The 16,125-nt window shown below is 33.5% G+C and overlaps 1 protein-coding gene across 1 annotated transcript; it reads right to left on the reverse strand.

Moving 5' to 3' along the window:
* Positions 1-2,957: 2,957 nt before the first annotated feature.
* LOC104107345 (uncharacterized) lies at positions 2,958-5,435 on the reverse strand. Its single transcript, XM_009616115.4, has 3 exons — positions 4,630-5,435; positions 4,206-4,329; positions 2,958-3,693 (listed from the first exon to the last, which is right to left on the reverse strand). The coding sequence occupies exons 1-3, from the start codon at positions 5,350-5,352 to the stop codon at positions 3,170-3,172; spliced, it is 1,371 nt and encodes a 456-aa protein (XP_009614410.1). The 5' UTR covers positions 5,353-5,435; the 3' UTR covers positions 2,958-3,169.
* Positions 5,436-16,125: the final 10,690 nt, after the last annotated feature.

Genomic DNA, 16,125 nt, shown 5'->3' on the forward strand with positions numbered 1-16,125 from the left:
TAAATACTTCAAACTCCAAGTCCAAGCTCAACTCCAAGACTTGTTCCACCTTGCTTCTCTTTTCATGTCTCTTACCCTTGTAGGATTTCATCTTCATTACTGAGCAAACTTTAGATTACAATCTATTGTAATCTAGGAATTAACCTCTTAATCCCTCACTAACTTGTAACAACTCTATTGCAAGCCACTTTGTAATAACTCTATTACAAAGACTTCTAACTCGACTAAACTAGCCAAGACACAAACACAAGGATTTATGATTTACAAAGGTTTCCTACACAATGCTTCTAACCAAGCTAAGTAGGAATTACAAGTGAAGAACTTTAACAAAGGTGCAACACAACTAAGGACATGTAATTACTCAATACAGGGAACTGGTACATTGTTATGTTATTCTTTGTTCTCGATGCTCTTGAGAATCGCTTGCCAGATTGATTGGTCACTTGAGAGAGTGCTTGATGGATTCTTCAAAAGTTCAAGTGGTGTTTTGTCTTTGGTTTAATGTTAATATAACATTGGTGACATCATTTGAATGATGCAAGCATGGATGATACTGGATCATTCCCAATGAAGTTGACTGCTGCACTGTTTCGCACTGTTGCATGTACAGGCAACAACTTTACAGCTGTTGGAGAGTTGACTAGTACGATCACCAGGGGAACTGTGTTCCCCTTGTTGATTCTTTGCTCCTGAAGCATTGATTTACAATTCCAGCTTAAGTCTTGTTGTTTCGACATACTTGAGGATGTGTATCAGGTTCCTTATCTGGTTCTTGTTATTAAGTTTGTTAGATCATCAAAATATAACAAGGTACATATAACCTATCAGTTATTAATTAATTAATTAAAGACAACAATTTTAAGTGGTCACTGGATACAAAATCCTCGGCTTGACCGCTACGTCGTCGCTGTTTGTTAAACTCACTGGCTGTTTGCATCTTGCCAACTTATTAGCTTTAGTTTATGTTTTTCACTTTTTGGAGTTTTAATTTTTCCAAATATTCAGCTTTTGAAATGTTGACTATAGAATAAAACATTTTCTCGAAAGCCTGAAGAGCCAACTATTACTCCCCTTTTTTAGTTCTTAATAAATTCATTTAAATTTAAGAAAATATACTGATTTTACATATTTTGAATTCGTTACACATACGCGTACTTAGGTTTATAATTCACGGAAACATGTTGTCGGACTACAAATAATTTTCATAATTACCAACTATTTTCGATCAAATGTCAAGAAAAATGAGGAGGCTGTCTTTCAAACTAACAACGAATAGACCACTCGTTGGGCAGAAGAAGCCAGATTTTATTATAATATAGGGCCAGAAACGGTATCAATGTTGGGTTAAAGACCATCGAACTAGACACTAAAGTAGAAATGACACCACGTAGCCACTCTAAACGGATGTTATCTAGAAATTAGTCACTGCATCCTGAATTTTAGTTTTTCACTTTAATTTTTCAGGACAAAAATGTCTTGAGTTGTCCTGAAGACTGAAGTTAATATTTTCAGTTTAAAAATTTCAGGACAAAATAAATATTTGCTAATATCTAAATAGCATCCCTGAGAATAGCAATCTGTGCACTTTCCCCGATACTAAACAATGTTCACCATCAAGCTAACAGGAAATTCCGCCGGATGGACTTTTTCAGGACCGCTGTTTATATTTTAACCCTATTAACATTACAGAAAAACTAAAATTAGCTATGAACTTTGTTGTTTATCTGTTATAAATCGTTCGTAGCTAATAATTTTTTTTGATAATCTATTGCTAATCTATCGCTTAATAGGAATAGCAACGCATTTTTTTTTATTTAGCTATATATTTTATTCGTTGCTAATTCTTGTTTTTCAGTAGTGTCATAAAAGTTTTGATAAATTAACCCTGTGCGAGTTTTATAATTTGATACTAGAGCTTTGAAGCATGTGCGAGAATTTTCAGTTCTCGCAGGCGTGCTTCAAACCTCTAGCAGCGTGCTTCAAAATTCTAGCATTGTGATTCAAAATTCTAATGGTGTATTGTAAAATTCTGGCAGCATGCTTTAAAATTCTGTCAGCGGGACTATTTCTTTTTAAAAAAATTAATGGGATTAAAATATAAACGGCGACACTAAATAATTCTGCAAATCTTCCTCAAACTAATTACTTATTGGGCAAAAGAATTTGGAACCAAATAAAAAAGGATTAATTTAAATAGTCGTCTAATTGAAAATAGCCGACGAATGTATAATATATACATAATCATGCGTAATTAGTATATAATCCATATATACTAATTAAAAAAATAAATAGTGAATCCGATTGGCTATTTATGTAAAGATCGGAAAAAACACTTTTTGCCTACTGGAATTTGCCGATCCACACTTCTCTACGAAAGGAACAGAAAAGAAGAACGGAGTTGGTTCATTATGACATTTTCAAGTGGTTTAGAATTTTGGGATTGAAGATGTTACATAATTTCCTCAATTATTATTATTATTATTATTATTATTATTATTATTATTATTATTATTATTATTATTATTATTATTATTGTTATTGTTGTTGTTGTAGTAGTAGTATTTTAAGGTCAGCTGTCCAAACTAGACTTTCACATATTATTACCGTATGGGCAATTAGGTTATAGAAAAGCTTTTTGAAAAATAATTTACTACTGGCCCGTTTAGAAAACGGGCCAGAAGTCACAACAGAAAATAATAGAAACAACGAATACTGGAATTTTGATTACGTACAAAGAAGCAAAAGAAGAAGTTTGATCACTGATTAAACTTCCTCCTCTCTCATTGATTGAAAGGAAAACATTTGTTGTCTACAAATTTCAAAAAATCGTCGGCTTTATAACCAGCCAACATTAGAACTATACATAAGTAGCAGAAAAGAGTGCCCGATTCAAGAGATTCTACCACTAGTTAAACTGTAAAAAATTTCCTATGTCTAACTAGTCTACAATTCACTTGTATATATAACATGTTCTACGCATGTTAATATGATACATGAAATTCTTTTCAAATACTATATTCGAGCCGTGGAAGCAGTCATTAATGCTTGTATTAGAGTAGATACGTTGTCCACATCATACTCTTGTGATGTGGCCTTCCCGACTCCTACTTGAACGTAGGGTGTCTTGTGCACAAGTCTACTCTTTTACTATATTCAAATTTTATATAATCTAACATTTATGAGGAAAAAAATCTTCCAAGACTTCATGAACCAAATCGTTAAATACTTCAAACTCCAAGTCCAAGCTCAACTCTTGTTTTTCCTCTTCAAACTTGTTCCACCTTGCTTCTCTTTCCATGTCTCTTATGTAGGATTCTCTTTTATCCTCAATCTCCCATTCAAATTCCCCTTTGTAATCACCATTGATCCAAGATTCTGCTTCTCTCATTTGCTTTTCATCACTCTCACCATCATCATTGTTTTGATGCTTTCTAGTTGTACACAATTCATGCCAAAAGAAATCAAAGAGAAGCTCGTCCACATAGTTTGCTTCACAATCTTCAATGAGTTCCATGTTAATTGTCTCTTTCAAATTGCTCAACAATTGCTTTGCCTTTTCTTCAATTTCTCGAATTTCTTCCTCTTCTTCTTGTTGTTGTTGTTCTTCTTCTTCTTCTTCTTCTTCAAAGCTGGTGTTTCCTTCGGCAAGACTCTCAAACTGTTGAATTCTTTGCATGAACATGCTTGTCCTTTCTGTAATGGATGAGATAAAATTGTTGTTACTTCATGTGATTTATATTCCATGATATAAACCAAATAAACATGACACGGTGGAAACAACCAGAGAAACAATGCATTCTTGAAGTGCAGAAAAATTCTTAATAAATCAGAACTTGTAAATAAATTAGGTGTGTCAGTCTAACAATAAATTATACTACTGATAGTAGAAATTTTACACTATCGTTACAATTTAACTGGCTATAATAGTTATTACTCTATTTTTCAGGTTATCTTATTAGGCTTATTGTTATGAAAAGTTACCTCTTATGGTTGGTTAATTTAACTCAATGGTATATGAAATTTGTCAATGTACAAAAACCTTATACTCAATATAAAAAAGACTACCCATTTCTAAAGTAACTGTGACAATTATTACTGGTGACTAATTTAAACTATTATAGTACTATGTTTCTTGGCCCATTTTTCTATCCCATATCAAAACGAAGGTAATTAGGAAGTAAATTAAGGTAGAGATTGAAACTTACTGTCTAAATTAGCAAGGTTTCGGTGGAAAGAGAAGGCAATTCCTTCTTCATCATCTTCTTGAAATGGAGATTCAAGAACTGAAACTGGGCTGTGTTGCTCATTCTCATCAAAGCACAACTCTTCCTGTTAAATTAAAGAATACCGTCGTTACGTTAAATGATATTTTTTAAAAATAAACATTGGAGAGGAAAATGTAGTGATAAATACAAAAAAAACATTTTTTAAATTTGGTCATGATATTGTTATGCTAGTTGTATTTAATTAAGTGTAGCCAGAAAACATTATAGAGACCATGTCAGCCTGTAGAGAAGGCTATACCAAAAATGACAAAAGAGAGTATTAAACTTGTATGTTTCTATAGGTATCCAAAGCTGCATGCAAGATTATGGTTCAATAATAGTATCAACAAAAAAAACAATTCACCTTACGGTCCCTTTTGATTGCTCTTGTGGTTCCCATGCTATACCCACCGACAGTTTCCTCGAATATATTATTTCTACCAACCTTCTTCATCCCATCTTCTAATTCACCCAAAAATTCACCATTTTCACCCCACCATGACGGTAAATCCTCCGCAGTAAAATCACTATCACACCAACTAGTTCTCTTGCTGCTTGTGGTGGTGCTGGTGGTGGTTGTGGAGTTAGTTGTGGTGGTGGTGGTGGTGCATCTATTTGGTGAATATGGTGTAGATTTCTCATCTACCAAGTCTCTAAATGATTTCCACCTTAGGATGTCTTTGACTTTGACTTTGACTGAGACATCGTGGTTACTACTATGTTGTTTAATATTGTCCCTGTGGTTGGTTCTTCTTGATAGTTTTCTTGAAATGCTTCGCGGAAAAATGGAAGGAGATTTGACAGAGGCAAAGGGTAAGAACTTAACAATGTTGATGACCTTGTTAATGGCAGAAATTGTAGCAGTAGCAGCTCTAGATGATCTACTTCTAAGTAATTGATGAGACGAAGCTTTGTTTGACTTAATTCTTGAACCATGAAAATTTGAAATTTTGGACTTGCATAATTTTCGAGGGTGTGAACCAAAATCATTAGGTGAACATGAATATGGATCGTCTTGAAGAAGAAAATCTTTAAGCAATTTGGGTCTACGCTCAATTGACAATCTTGCAAGTGGAGGAGAAGCCATGGCCAAGACTTTAATTTGCCTAAGAATATGGTTTGTCTTTCTTTCTCTTTTTCTTTGTTTTGGTAGGGTTGAGTTGAAGGAAAGAGTGAAGTTATGTCGATATATATAGGAGGAGAGGAGTGAGAAAGTAATAGATCTCTTGTAGCATTATAAATGAGGTCAGAAATCTCGTCACTGATATTTCAACAAAAGGTGTTTACCTAATCATCCTTCACGGCCTATCACTATTAGAAATTTGGCCAAAACTGATCGCCATCCATCGATCGATCCAAAAATCGGCCTAAAAATTGACTAAAATTGGTCAATTGTTTTTTACTAAACCAACCAACTTTGATCGATTTTCTTTGGCGCAAAATACAGAAAACTATTTTTGCATCCTCCGAAATTTATTTTTCAAGAAACAGACCAACTTTAGTCGATTTTCTATTTAAAATAAATTAAAATTAATATTCAAAAAATCGACCGAAAGCAGTCGGTTAATTCGGCCAGTCGTTTTAAAAAGTCGTCCGATTTCAGTCGGTAGTTTTATTTTTTAATAAAACCGACTGACATCGGTCGGTTATTTTCGTGCGAAAATATAATTAAAAAGTATAAATAAAATAAAAAATAATCTTAAAACAAAATGTACCAATGGTCTAGTGGTAGAATAGTATCTTGGCAAAGTACAAACAACGGTTTGATTCCCAGATAGTGCATTTTTTAATTATATAATTAAAATACCGACCGACTTCGATCGGTTCTTTTTTGGAATTTAATTGACTGACCGAAATCGGTCAAAAAATACCGATAGAAGTCGGTCGGTTCACTCTACCGACCGCCACAAATCGGTCAATTTTCAGTTGATTTTTGTCACATCAATCGATTTTGGCAGTCATTTTTCCCATTTTTTTTTGTAGTGTATAATTCTGTCATTCTTAATAGCTAGCGTTTTACTTCCCTAACCACCAAAAGGTGATAAGATGATAGGTATTTTTCTACATTAGTCAGAGGTATTTGCTTTAATTAAATCAAAAAATAAAAAAATTCTCGATAGGGAGCGTTTTTATTCACTTTTATCGGTTGTGAATCTAAATTAATTATATCAGTGAAGTTTGAAAATAATTTTTTTTAAACCTCTCCCAAATTAGGAGGATCTATAGTGTTTTCACACTTCACCCAGCGTGACTCGAACCCAAAATCTAACGGTCATGGATAAAAGTGTTTTATAAACTGAATTTATTGAAAAAGAAAGAATAAAAGAAAAAGAGAATGAGAGAGGTAGGTACCAAAAGTGAGAGAACCGATGCAATGGATCGAATCAAGGGAAAGAAGACAAAGCACACGTAGAAGCATGGATGCTTCTAATTAGAGGTTTTTTAAATGGGACTATATTAAAAGATGCATTCATAGGATCATAATTTAGTGATAACAATTTAGGAACATAGATTTAATGTGATAATATTAATTTGATGGTTGAGAGATGTCGGAGATGAGCCAAAAAAACCCGAGATTTGCCTGACTTTGTTACTTACAAACCATTTGTGCAGAGCTGTTCTTGTCCGCTTGCGGTTGTTCATCACATGCAAAAGCCACCGAAATTGCTACGTGCCTGCACTATCAACAAAAACTTGGTCTTTAATTACTATCATAGTTAGAAGGAGAAATTTAAAAATAGTCAGATTTACAAGTAATAATTAAAAAATAGTCACAGTTTTAAAAGTAATCGAAATTTAGCCATTTTTCATGTAAATATAAATCTGAATGAAAACATTATTTAAAATCCGGAAAATATTCCAGTATATTATACTGAAACTCCAACATATTATACTGGAGTTCCAGTATAATATGCTGGAGTTTCCAGTATAATATACTGAAACTCCAGCATAATATATTGGAGTTCCAGTATAATATACCGGTCTAGCATAATATGCTGCAAGTTCATACACAAGTGTTCCAATCTCCAGTATATTATGTTGGACCGGTCCGTGTTGCAGCAAAATAGTGGCTATTTTTCAATGACTTTGCAAACGCTGGCTATTTTTGAATTACCGGTCGAAAAACTGGCTAGCCCGTGCTATTTTTATCCATTTAAGAGACTCCAAACTCTTCTAACTTTTACTAACGTGCATCACTACATAATATATAAACTATAATATAAAAGAGAATTTTCACATATATCATTATGTTTAATTTAAATCATATATATTAAGTTTCGTTACACAATCAGTTCATATAGAAGGTACTTATATGTAACTTTATTTAATAGGTATCGATTAATAACCTATGACAAATGTCATAATAGGTTAAATTTCACTGATGATGTGATATTTTCTTAATACAATAGGTTGTAAATTTAATCTTTTTATGTTTAATGTAAATAATACTAGCAAATTTTCCTGATAGTGCACTTCCTACAAAAGTATCTATACAATCGGATATACATTACAGTACACCATGATCAGTATGCATAGTTGAAACTTATTGGAAAGTATTAGACATAAGGAACTTAATGATGTGGAGAACCTTCAATTTGTCTAAAATATCTGCCGGCTTGTTAAGTTAGTACATGACATTGCTTGACATGTTAATAACAAATCTTGCATAATAAATGCAGGATTTTGTTCGCAGATCAATTAATCTGCTACTAGTAATTTGTTTTAAGAAGGGAAAAATGTGCCACCCCAAACAAGGATGACTTGTTTGACTTTGTTAACTTTCATGCTGCTTTGTCCTTTACCAATAAATTGAAAATAAAATAAAATGAAAGGCAGAAATGAGATAGGAGAGGCAAAAACTATTTGGAGTTTGGAGGGTAGTGAATTGAGAAAATTAATGTGAAGAAGCATGGAGGGCCTTCCTTTCGTGTTGGATGCAAAAAAATAATTAAAAAAGAGCTGCATGCATGGACTTAAACAATTTTGTATTTAAAAAACAATTTTGTATTGTTTGCAAATTAATTGGAGGGCGAAAAATTGATATTGAATTGAACTTGTCTCCTTCTACTCCTACAAATAATGGAGATTTAAGTAAGTGGCAAATCCTCATAGGCTTAGTATTTGGGTTCCTGGTTCTATGCACCAATTAAGGTATCCAATGTTGGTTTTACCTTAGCCCCAGTATAGACAGGAACTAGATTTCAACGAGATGGATTCACTAGTTTGAAGAGGTGGATTTAGAATTTATATTTGAAGTTTTTAATTTTAGTCTATTACTATAAATTCATGATACTTTTAAAATTATAAGTTTAAAATATATATATATATATATATATATATATATATATACACACACACACTCCGTGCCGCAAACAAAACCGTCCGAAGTGAGATTTGAACCGACAATTTACTCATAGAGGTGTACCCAACAATTATTGTACCCTAAGAGTCTTTGAGCATGAGCGCGCACACATATATTTAAATAATTTTAAAAAAATATAACATTATTATACATGGTTTAGGAAAAAGACGTGAACCCATATCCTCATACCTAAATACGTCCACGTATATACGGTGTTGATTTCTTTTCCTTTTTTTATTAAGTGGTAAAACTTCATACCATTCAAATAGTATGGACCAGTTGCTACTAAAAATAATCAAATAAGCACGACTATAGTGCATATGCGTGCGCATGCTTCCAATGGTTTACACATAACCATCGCCAGTTTTATGAACTGATGGTGAAAAATATATACACATAAGACCATTTGTTAAATAATTATTAATAATTTTTTTAATAAGTATTAATTGATAATTTGATAAAAATAATACTAAATGCTAATTCCTATCATATATTAAAAATTACTGATTGTGTTAAAAATTTATAACTTAATTCCTTTTAGGATAGCGACAAGGTTATAAAGTGTCCATATTAAGCTTTATAACACTTGAGTCTAATTTTAAAGGGTGAAAATCATTTATATTCCCCAAATTTCCTTTGAAAGTCAATCTCATCATCCAACTTTACAACTTTTATATTTTTTTCATCTATATTTGTTATGAACTTACCTATAAAAAAGAATATTATTTTTTAAACAAAAAAGAGTGAGAAGTAGTAATCAAGTTTAATGACATTCAATAATGAGAAAACGACAAAAATAACAAATTTACAACAAGTATTTGTCTATATTAATAATTTTATTAATAGCAATTAAAACTAAATCTATTTACAAATTTGAGAATAAAAGAAAGCGAAAACTTTGTATATTAGGCAATGTATGTAATAAAAAAAAAGGTAAAAAATAGAGGTAGACTTTATAACAAATTTATAAGAAGTTATCTATTTATACTTTACATGAATTTTATTCTACAATTTTAAAAAAATATTAATAACAATCAAAATTCAAAAATCTATATACACAATGGAGAATGAAAGAAAAAAGTGAAACTTAAAGTCTCACAGACACACACATACATACATTATATGCATACTTAATACATTTAATATTAAAATAATAATCATAAAAATAGCAATAGATTTTTTAGTAAACTGGAACACTATCAGCTATGTCCATTTATAAGTAGCTTATTATGAAAATTGGTCAATTCATAAAATATTACAAATATTAGCTGATTAGCTATTTGTAGCCAAAAAAGGGTCAAATTTTCGCTTTCTTTTGGATGGGTGTTATTAGAATAGATTGGGTACATCTTAAGGAGCTTGAATATCAATTTTGGAATGATTTGGTGGAGCTTTGAAGTTGTTTGAAATGAAAATACGAAGTAGAAGATTAACATGAAAAATAATGATATGTGTATCACTTGTGTATCACATGTATACTTGTGTGTGAGATACATGCATGCATGATATATGTTTGATACATGTGCTGCAGAAATTATTTTTGAACTCGATTTGAACTAGACATGTTAATCGGGTCGGACCAGCCCAATCACAGCCCGGTTCGACCCGGTTCAGCCCAGTAGGATAGGGGTTGGGGAGGGTTGGACGGGGAGCCGGGCGAGAACATAAACATTTTGGTAACCGGTGCCCCGGAACCCGGTTAGCCTGGTTACCCGCTACCGGGTTTTTACCGGGCTACAGCCCGCTTACCGTTGTAATTTTTTATTTATTTATTTCTGGACCGTTGCCAACGGTCAAATTCAAAAATGACCATTGAAAAAAGGCCATTTTTGCATTTCGGTCTACCCCCTTAAGAAAATACCCCCCCTCCCCCATCCCTAATAATTAATAAATTATGATTTTAACCTTTTAAATACTATAAATAACCCCCCTTCTTTTTCATTTTTCTCACAATTTGCTCTCTTACTACTATAATTCTCTTTCTATTCTCTCTTGATAATATTGTTTATTGCTCTTAAATTATCAATTACTTATTATTTCAAGTTTCATCAAATATTTACTTTAGTCACTACAAAATTGTAGTATCAAATATCAAGTATTCAAGCGAAGTGTTGTATCAATATTCAATATCATCAAATATCAAGTATCACTCTATCAACTGAAGTTTGATATCAAATTTAGTGTGGCATCCGGAATCCCGGTACACTCGTTCCATCTCTTTCTCTTCTTTGGTGTATATTTTTATTTTATTATTTAGAATTATTAATTTAATTTACATAATAGATATATTTAGAGCAGCCAAAAAAGCGTGTACTAGTAGGGGTGGTAGTAGTAAGAGTAAAACTTCTAAAAAAATCAAGAGGTAGTGTTGGTTCTTCTAGTAGCTTTACACATATTTCTCAAAGTTCAAAAATTAAAAAATCAAATTAGAACTTGCATATTAATTTGAAGTATTATTTATTATTCAATAAAAATATAAAACGAAAGCTTTCGCAGTTTGATCCTTACACATTACCTATTGGTCTTATTAAATAATTTTTTGTAGTCACTTACTTTCAAATTTCAATTTTAGAATTTTAAAATTCAAATTTCAAATTTAAAACTTTAAACTTTAAAGTTTAAAGTTTAATTCTAAGCCTTAAAAGTTTGCAAACACTTAAGTATCAGTAACATTGAATAAGAAAAATAAAATATACAAAAAAAAATAAAAAAATAAAAATTGAGCCAGCCCGGTCCGGCCCCGTTAAGCCCGAACCCGGACGGGCCCACTAAAACCCGAAAAATCCCAGCCCGGAACCCCAGCCCACTACCCAGCCCGGAACAATAACCGGACAGGCTATTTTATTTTTGTGTTCAGCCCGGACCAGCCCGTCCGGTTAACACCTATAATTTGAACTAAGAATTTTGATACCAAATCAATCCAAATCACCTCCAATCTTCCTCAAATTTTATATATTGACTCATCTATATATTTTTAATAAATTTCAACCATCCCCATTATATATATATATATATATATATATATATATATTATCATCTTATTTGCTACCTTATCCGTAAAATTTTATTTTCGCCTTGCATCTGATGTTGCTAATCATATTTAAAAATATGGAAAGAGATCTTACGTGTGATTCTTGGAGAGAAAGATCCTTATTTATTAGAGTTTTCAATTTTTATACGTGCTTTGCTAGTTTTAATAAGTCTATAATTAATGGCTAGGGGTTGGTAAGTTGGTGTTGCGACCAAACACACCCACACAAGTATACGAGGTCGTCAAGTAATAAAGTGACTAAAAGTCAGATGTCGAACCCACGAGGACTAGTGATTAACTATTAACTAAATTAGACTATCCTAATCATCTAAACAAGAATTAAACCTAGAAGTATTTGATTCTAAACTAATTAAAATAAAAAGGAAACAAATAATGAACTATGAATAGAGGAAGAGCAGATTTTTATGTTATCAATGTTATGAAAACGATCTAGGGTTATGGGCTATCTGTCACGATCCCATTTTCCTCTCCGTAGGATGTCGTGATGGCACCTAACCTCTAAGACTAGATAAGCCTAACAATTTACGAAAATAACGGAAATGAAAACAGAATTCGACAACTAGAGTGCAACAGATAACTATATAATGATAAAATGCCGCTCGGCATGCACAGTAATCAACGCTTGGATATAAACAACATTCCCAAAACCTCGTATTCATAAGTCACAAGCTTAGGAGAAAGCTAATTATCTCTATACACCAGAGTCTAAGAAAAGTATGAAAAAGAAAAATAACATATGAGGGAATAGAGGGGGGGACTCTGAGGTCTGCGGACGCGGGAAGATATACTTTGAAGTCTTCGCAAATCTCACTGCTCACTGATATCGAGGCTGATAGGAAGTACCAGGATCTGCACACAAAACATGTATAGAAGAATAGCATGAGTACACCACAACGGTACCCAGTAAGCGCGAAGCCTAACTTCGGTCGAGTAGTGATGAGGTCAGGTCAGGACCCTGCTGACATATAACAAATAAGGCAGAAGAAAGTAGCAATGTAATAAGAGACTGGAAATTTAACAAAAGAAAACCATAGGAAAATAACAGCACATCACATAGGGATAAATGTGCAGGAGATCTCCGGAGATACCGTCTCGTAGTCCCAAAAGTAAATATGCAAGGAGATCTCCCGAGGTACCACCTCGTAGTCTCAAAAGTAATTGTGCATGGGGGAATGTCACGACCCAAAATCCAAAAAAAGGTCGTGATGGCGCCGGACACCACTGTCAGGCAAGCTAGCCATAATCAATTAACTTAATTACCCATTTTAGTTTTTTTGAAATAAAAATTTATTTAATAAAATTGTAGAGATAAAACTCATAGAGTAAATGATAAATATTTTTGCAGCTAAATTTTTAAATACTTCACAACCATTCCCAAAACCCGGTGTCACAAGTGCATGAGCATTTACTAGAAAATTAAAATAAAATACAGCATCTGTCCAGAATATAAATAGACAGAAAAATATAATAACTCTGAAAGAGACTCTGTTAGCTGCGGATCGTAATATAGAATACAACTCACCCATGTCCCCACAATTATTAACCACACCTCTGTGCCCCCAAGGCCGCTATACATATATGTACCTGCATAATAAAATGTGCAGCAAGTGCAGTATGAGTACGAAAATAACGTGTACCCGGTAAGTATCAAGCCTAATCTCGAAGTGGTAGAGACGAGATAGCCGACTTTGATACTCACTATGGGTCAATAATAATAATTAGAATAAATTATAATTATTCAAATCAGCATGGTTCAGAGAGTTAACAATAATTTTATTCAATTAGTAGAAATAATAAGAATCCTTCAAATGCAATAATTTTCCAATTTATTAAAATCATGCAATTTCAATAAAACTTCCAATTTATCAAATAGCTTTACAAGCTACAATTCAATTTCAATAAATTTTTAATTTATCAATTAGTCTCATTTACAGGAATAACAATAATTTCTTAACAAGCAGGAATAATAATTCATTAAATTTCAAAGATTTTCAATTTATCAATTAGTTTCGCAAGCTGAAATAAACTATTAAGGTATCGTGTGATTATTATTATTAAGCACGATTTCTGCCGAGGACGTACGGCCCGATCCAGAGTGTCGTGTACACTGCCGAGGGACGAGCGGCGCGATCCATAGATGCATCTATCCTGCCGAGGCGTTCGGCACGCTCCACAAGAAAGGAGGACATTTTCTTATATACTTCTAGAAGGAGAGTATATTTATTATAGGATAAATTCGGGAGGAAGAACAATTTCTTTTGACAATTAATTAATTTAAACAGAAAATCAAACATATGAGATTTCCATCCTTTAATATTTCTATCTAACAATTCACAATATATTCATACATACATATCAATTAATATTAATTAAACAAAGAATGCAATTTACACAAGTAATTCATGTTTTGAGTCCTAAACTACCCAGACTTTAGCATTAATAGTAGCTACGCACGGACTCTCGTCACCTCGTGCGTACGTAGCCCCCACAATTAGCAACAATTATTTAATTTAATCCCTATGGGGTAATTTTCCCCTCACAAGATTAGACAAGAGACTTACCTCGTCTCAAAGTCCACTTTCCGATTACCACGTCGCGTTGAATTCTCGATTCGACGCCGAAAAATCCGAAACTATCCAAATATTATACAAAATAATTAATATATGCTAAATAATTCGAAATTTATCTATTAAATAAATTACCTTATACAAAATGGTAAAATTCCTAAAATTCACCCCAGGCCCACGTGCTCGGATTCTGAAAATTTTCGGATGAAAACGTTACCCATAATCTCAAGAACTTGAATATATAATTTCTACCCAATTCCATAACTATTTTCGTAGTTAAAATCTCATTTTTATAAAAATCTAGGTTTTTTCATCTAAATCTTTGATTTCTAAGATTTACTAGTTATAATCTACCAATAATTTATGTATTTAACTCAAGGTGTGTAGAATTAACTTACCTCCAAGTTGTTAGTTGAAATCCCCCTCTCAAAAGCTCTGAAATCTCCCGAAAATAGAGGAAAAATGGGCTCAAAATGTCTGAGCCCCGATTTTTAATCATTCGGCCCAACAGTGATTTTCGCACCTGCGGAAGAGGTACCGCACCTGTGGAAAAGCCTCGCAGGTGCGAGTTTTCCCTCGCCTGCCAAGCCTCCCATCTGCAAAAAATGCTCGCACCTGCGCATTCGCAGGTGCGCCCGAGATTCCGCACCTGCGATGGCAGACCTCCCCTTCTCTTTTTCGCTTCTGCGCATAAACCTCGCATCTGCGAGAGTCGCACCTGCGGCTGTCCAAGCACAGGTGCGAACATACCAGAAGCAGAAGGCTTCAGCTCTTCTTCAAAATTTCAAAATTGATCTGAGTCTCGTCCGGTTAACACTCGGGGCCTCCGGGGCCCCGCCCGAACATACCAACAGGTTTGAAATCATAAAACGGACTCGCTCGAACTCACAAAACGTGTAAAAGAATATCAAATCTAAGAATCATACCCCAAATCAAATTGATTCAAACTTAAAATTTTTAAGTTCTTTAATTTACTTCCAATGCGCCGAAACATACTTAAACTATTCGGAATGACACGAAAATTTGTGTGCAAGTCTTAAATCACTATACGGAACTATTCCCAAACTCGAAATTCCAAACGGACTTCAATTACTCAAAATCCTACTCCAAACCAAATTTAAAGAATTTTAAACCTTCAAATAGTTGATTTTTACTATTAAGCGTCAAAACGCTCCCGGGTTATCAAAACCCGATTCGGACATACGTCAAAGTCCAAAATTATCATATGAACCTATTGGAACTATCAAATCCCGATTCCGGGGTCGTTTTCTCAAAATGTTGACCGAAGTCAAACTTGGCCTTTTAAGGTTAACTTAAGGAACCAAGTGTTTCGATTTCAACCCAAACACATCCAAATCTCGAACCAACCATCCCCGCAAGTCATAAATAATTAAAACACATTCGAGAAGTTTTATTTAGGGGAATGGAATTCTAACAGTCAAAACGACCAGTTGGGCCGTTACAGGGATCTCCTGAGGTACCGCCTTGTAGTCCCAAAAGTAAATGCACAGGGGCATCTCCCGAGGTACCGCCTCATAGTCCTAAAAGTAAATGTGTAGGGGGATCTCCCGAGGTACCGCCTCGTAGTCCCAAAAGTAAACACACACCTCAAATCCGATGAATACAACAATTAACAACAATAATTCTACAGTTAAGACTGATACATATCAAGGAAAAATAGGAAATCAACTAGGCATGTTGTACATATTTCAAATAAGCATTTAAGACACGTAGACATGCGATATTAGGATAAAACAGGACAACTACACATGCTATTATAACTTAATTAAGATGTAACAGGTTACTACTTAGTAAAACCGGATTTTTACAACAATTAGCATGTGTGCGCACTCGTCACCTCGCGTGCACGGCGCTCAC

Source organism: Nicotiana tomentosiformis, chromosome 1 (assembly GCF_000390325.3).
Source record: "Nicotiana tomentosiformis chromosome 1, ASM39032v3, whole genome shotgun sequence".
Classification (NCBI taxonomy): Eukaryota; Viridiplantae; Streptophyta; class Magnoliopsida; order Solanales; family Solanaceae; genus Nicotiana; species Nicotiana tomentosiformis.

Bases quoted from the DNA above. Each gene is read 5' to 3' on its own strand.
- LOC104107345 (XM_009616115.4), bottom strand. From the start codon at position 5,352: ATGGCTTCTCCTCCACTTGCAAGATTGTCAATTGAGCGTAGACCCAAA. The intron at 4,330-4,629 runs GTGAATTGTTTT...TTAATTTAACAG, and splicing joins CAATCAAAAGGGACCGTAAG to GAAGAGTTGTGCTTTGATGA. The intron at 3,694-4,205 runs GTAAGTTTCAAT...CATCCATTACAG, and splicing joins AAACCTTGCTAATTTAGACA to AAAGGACAAGCATGTTCATG.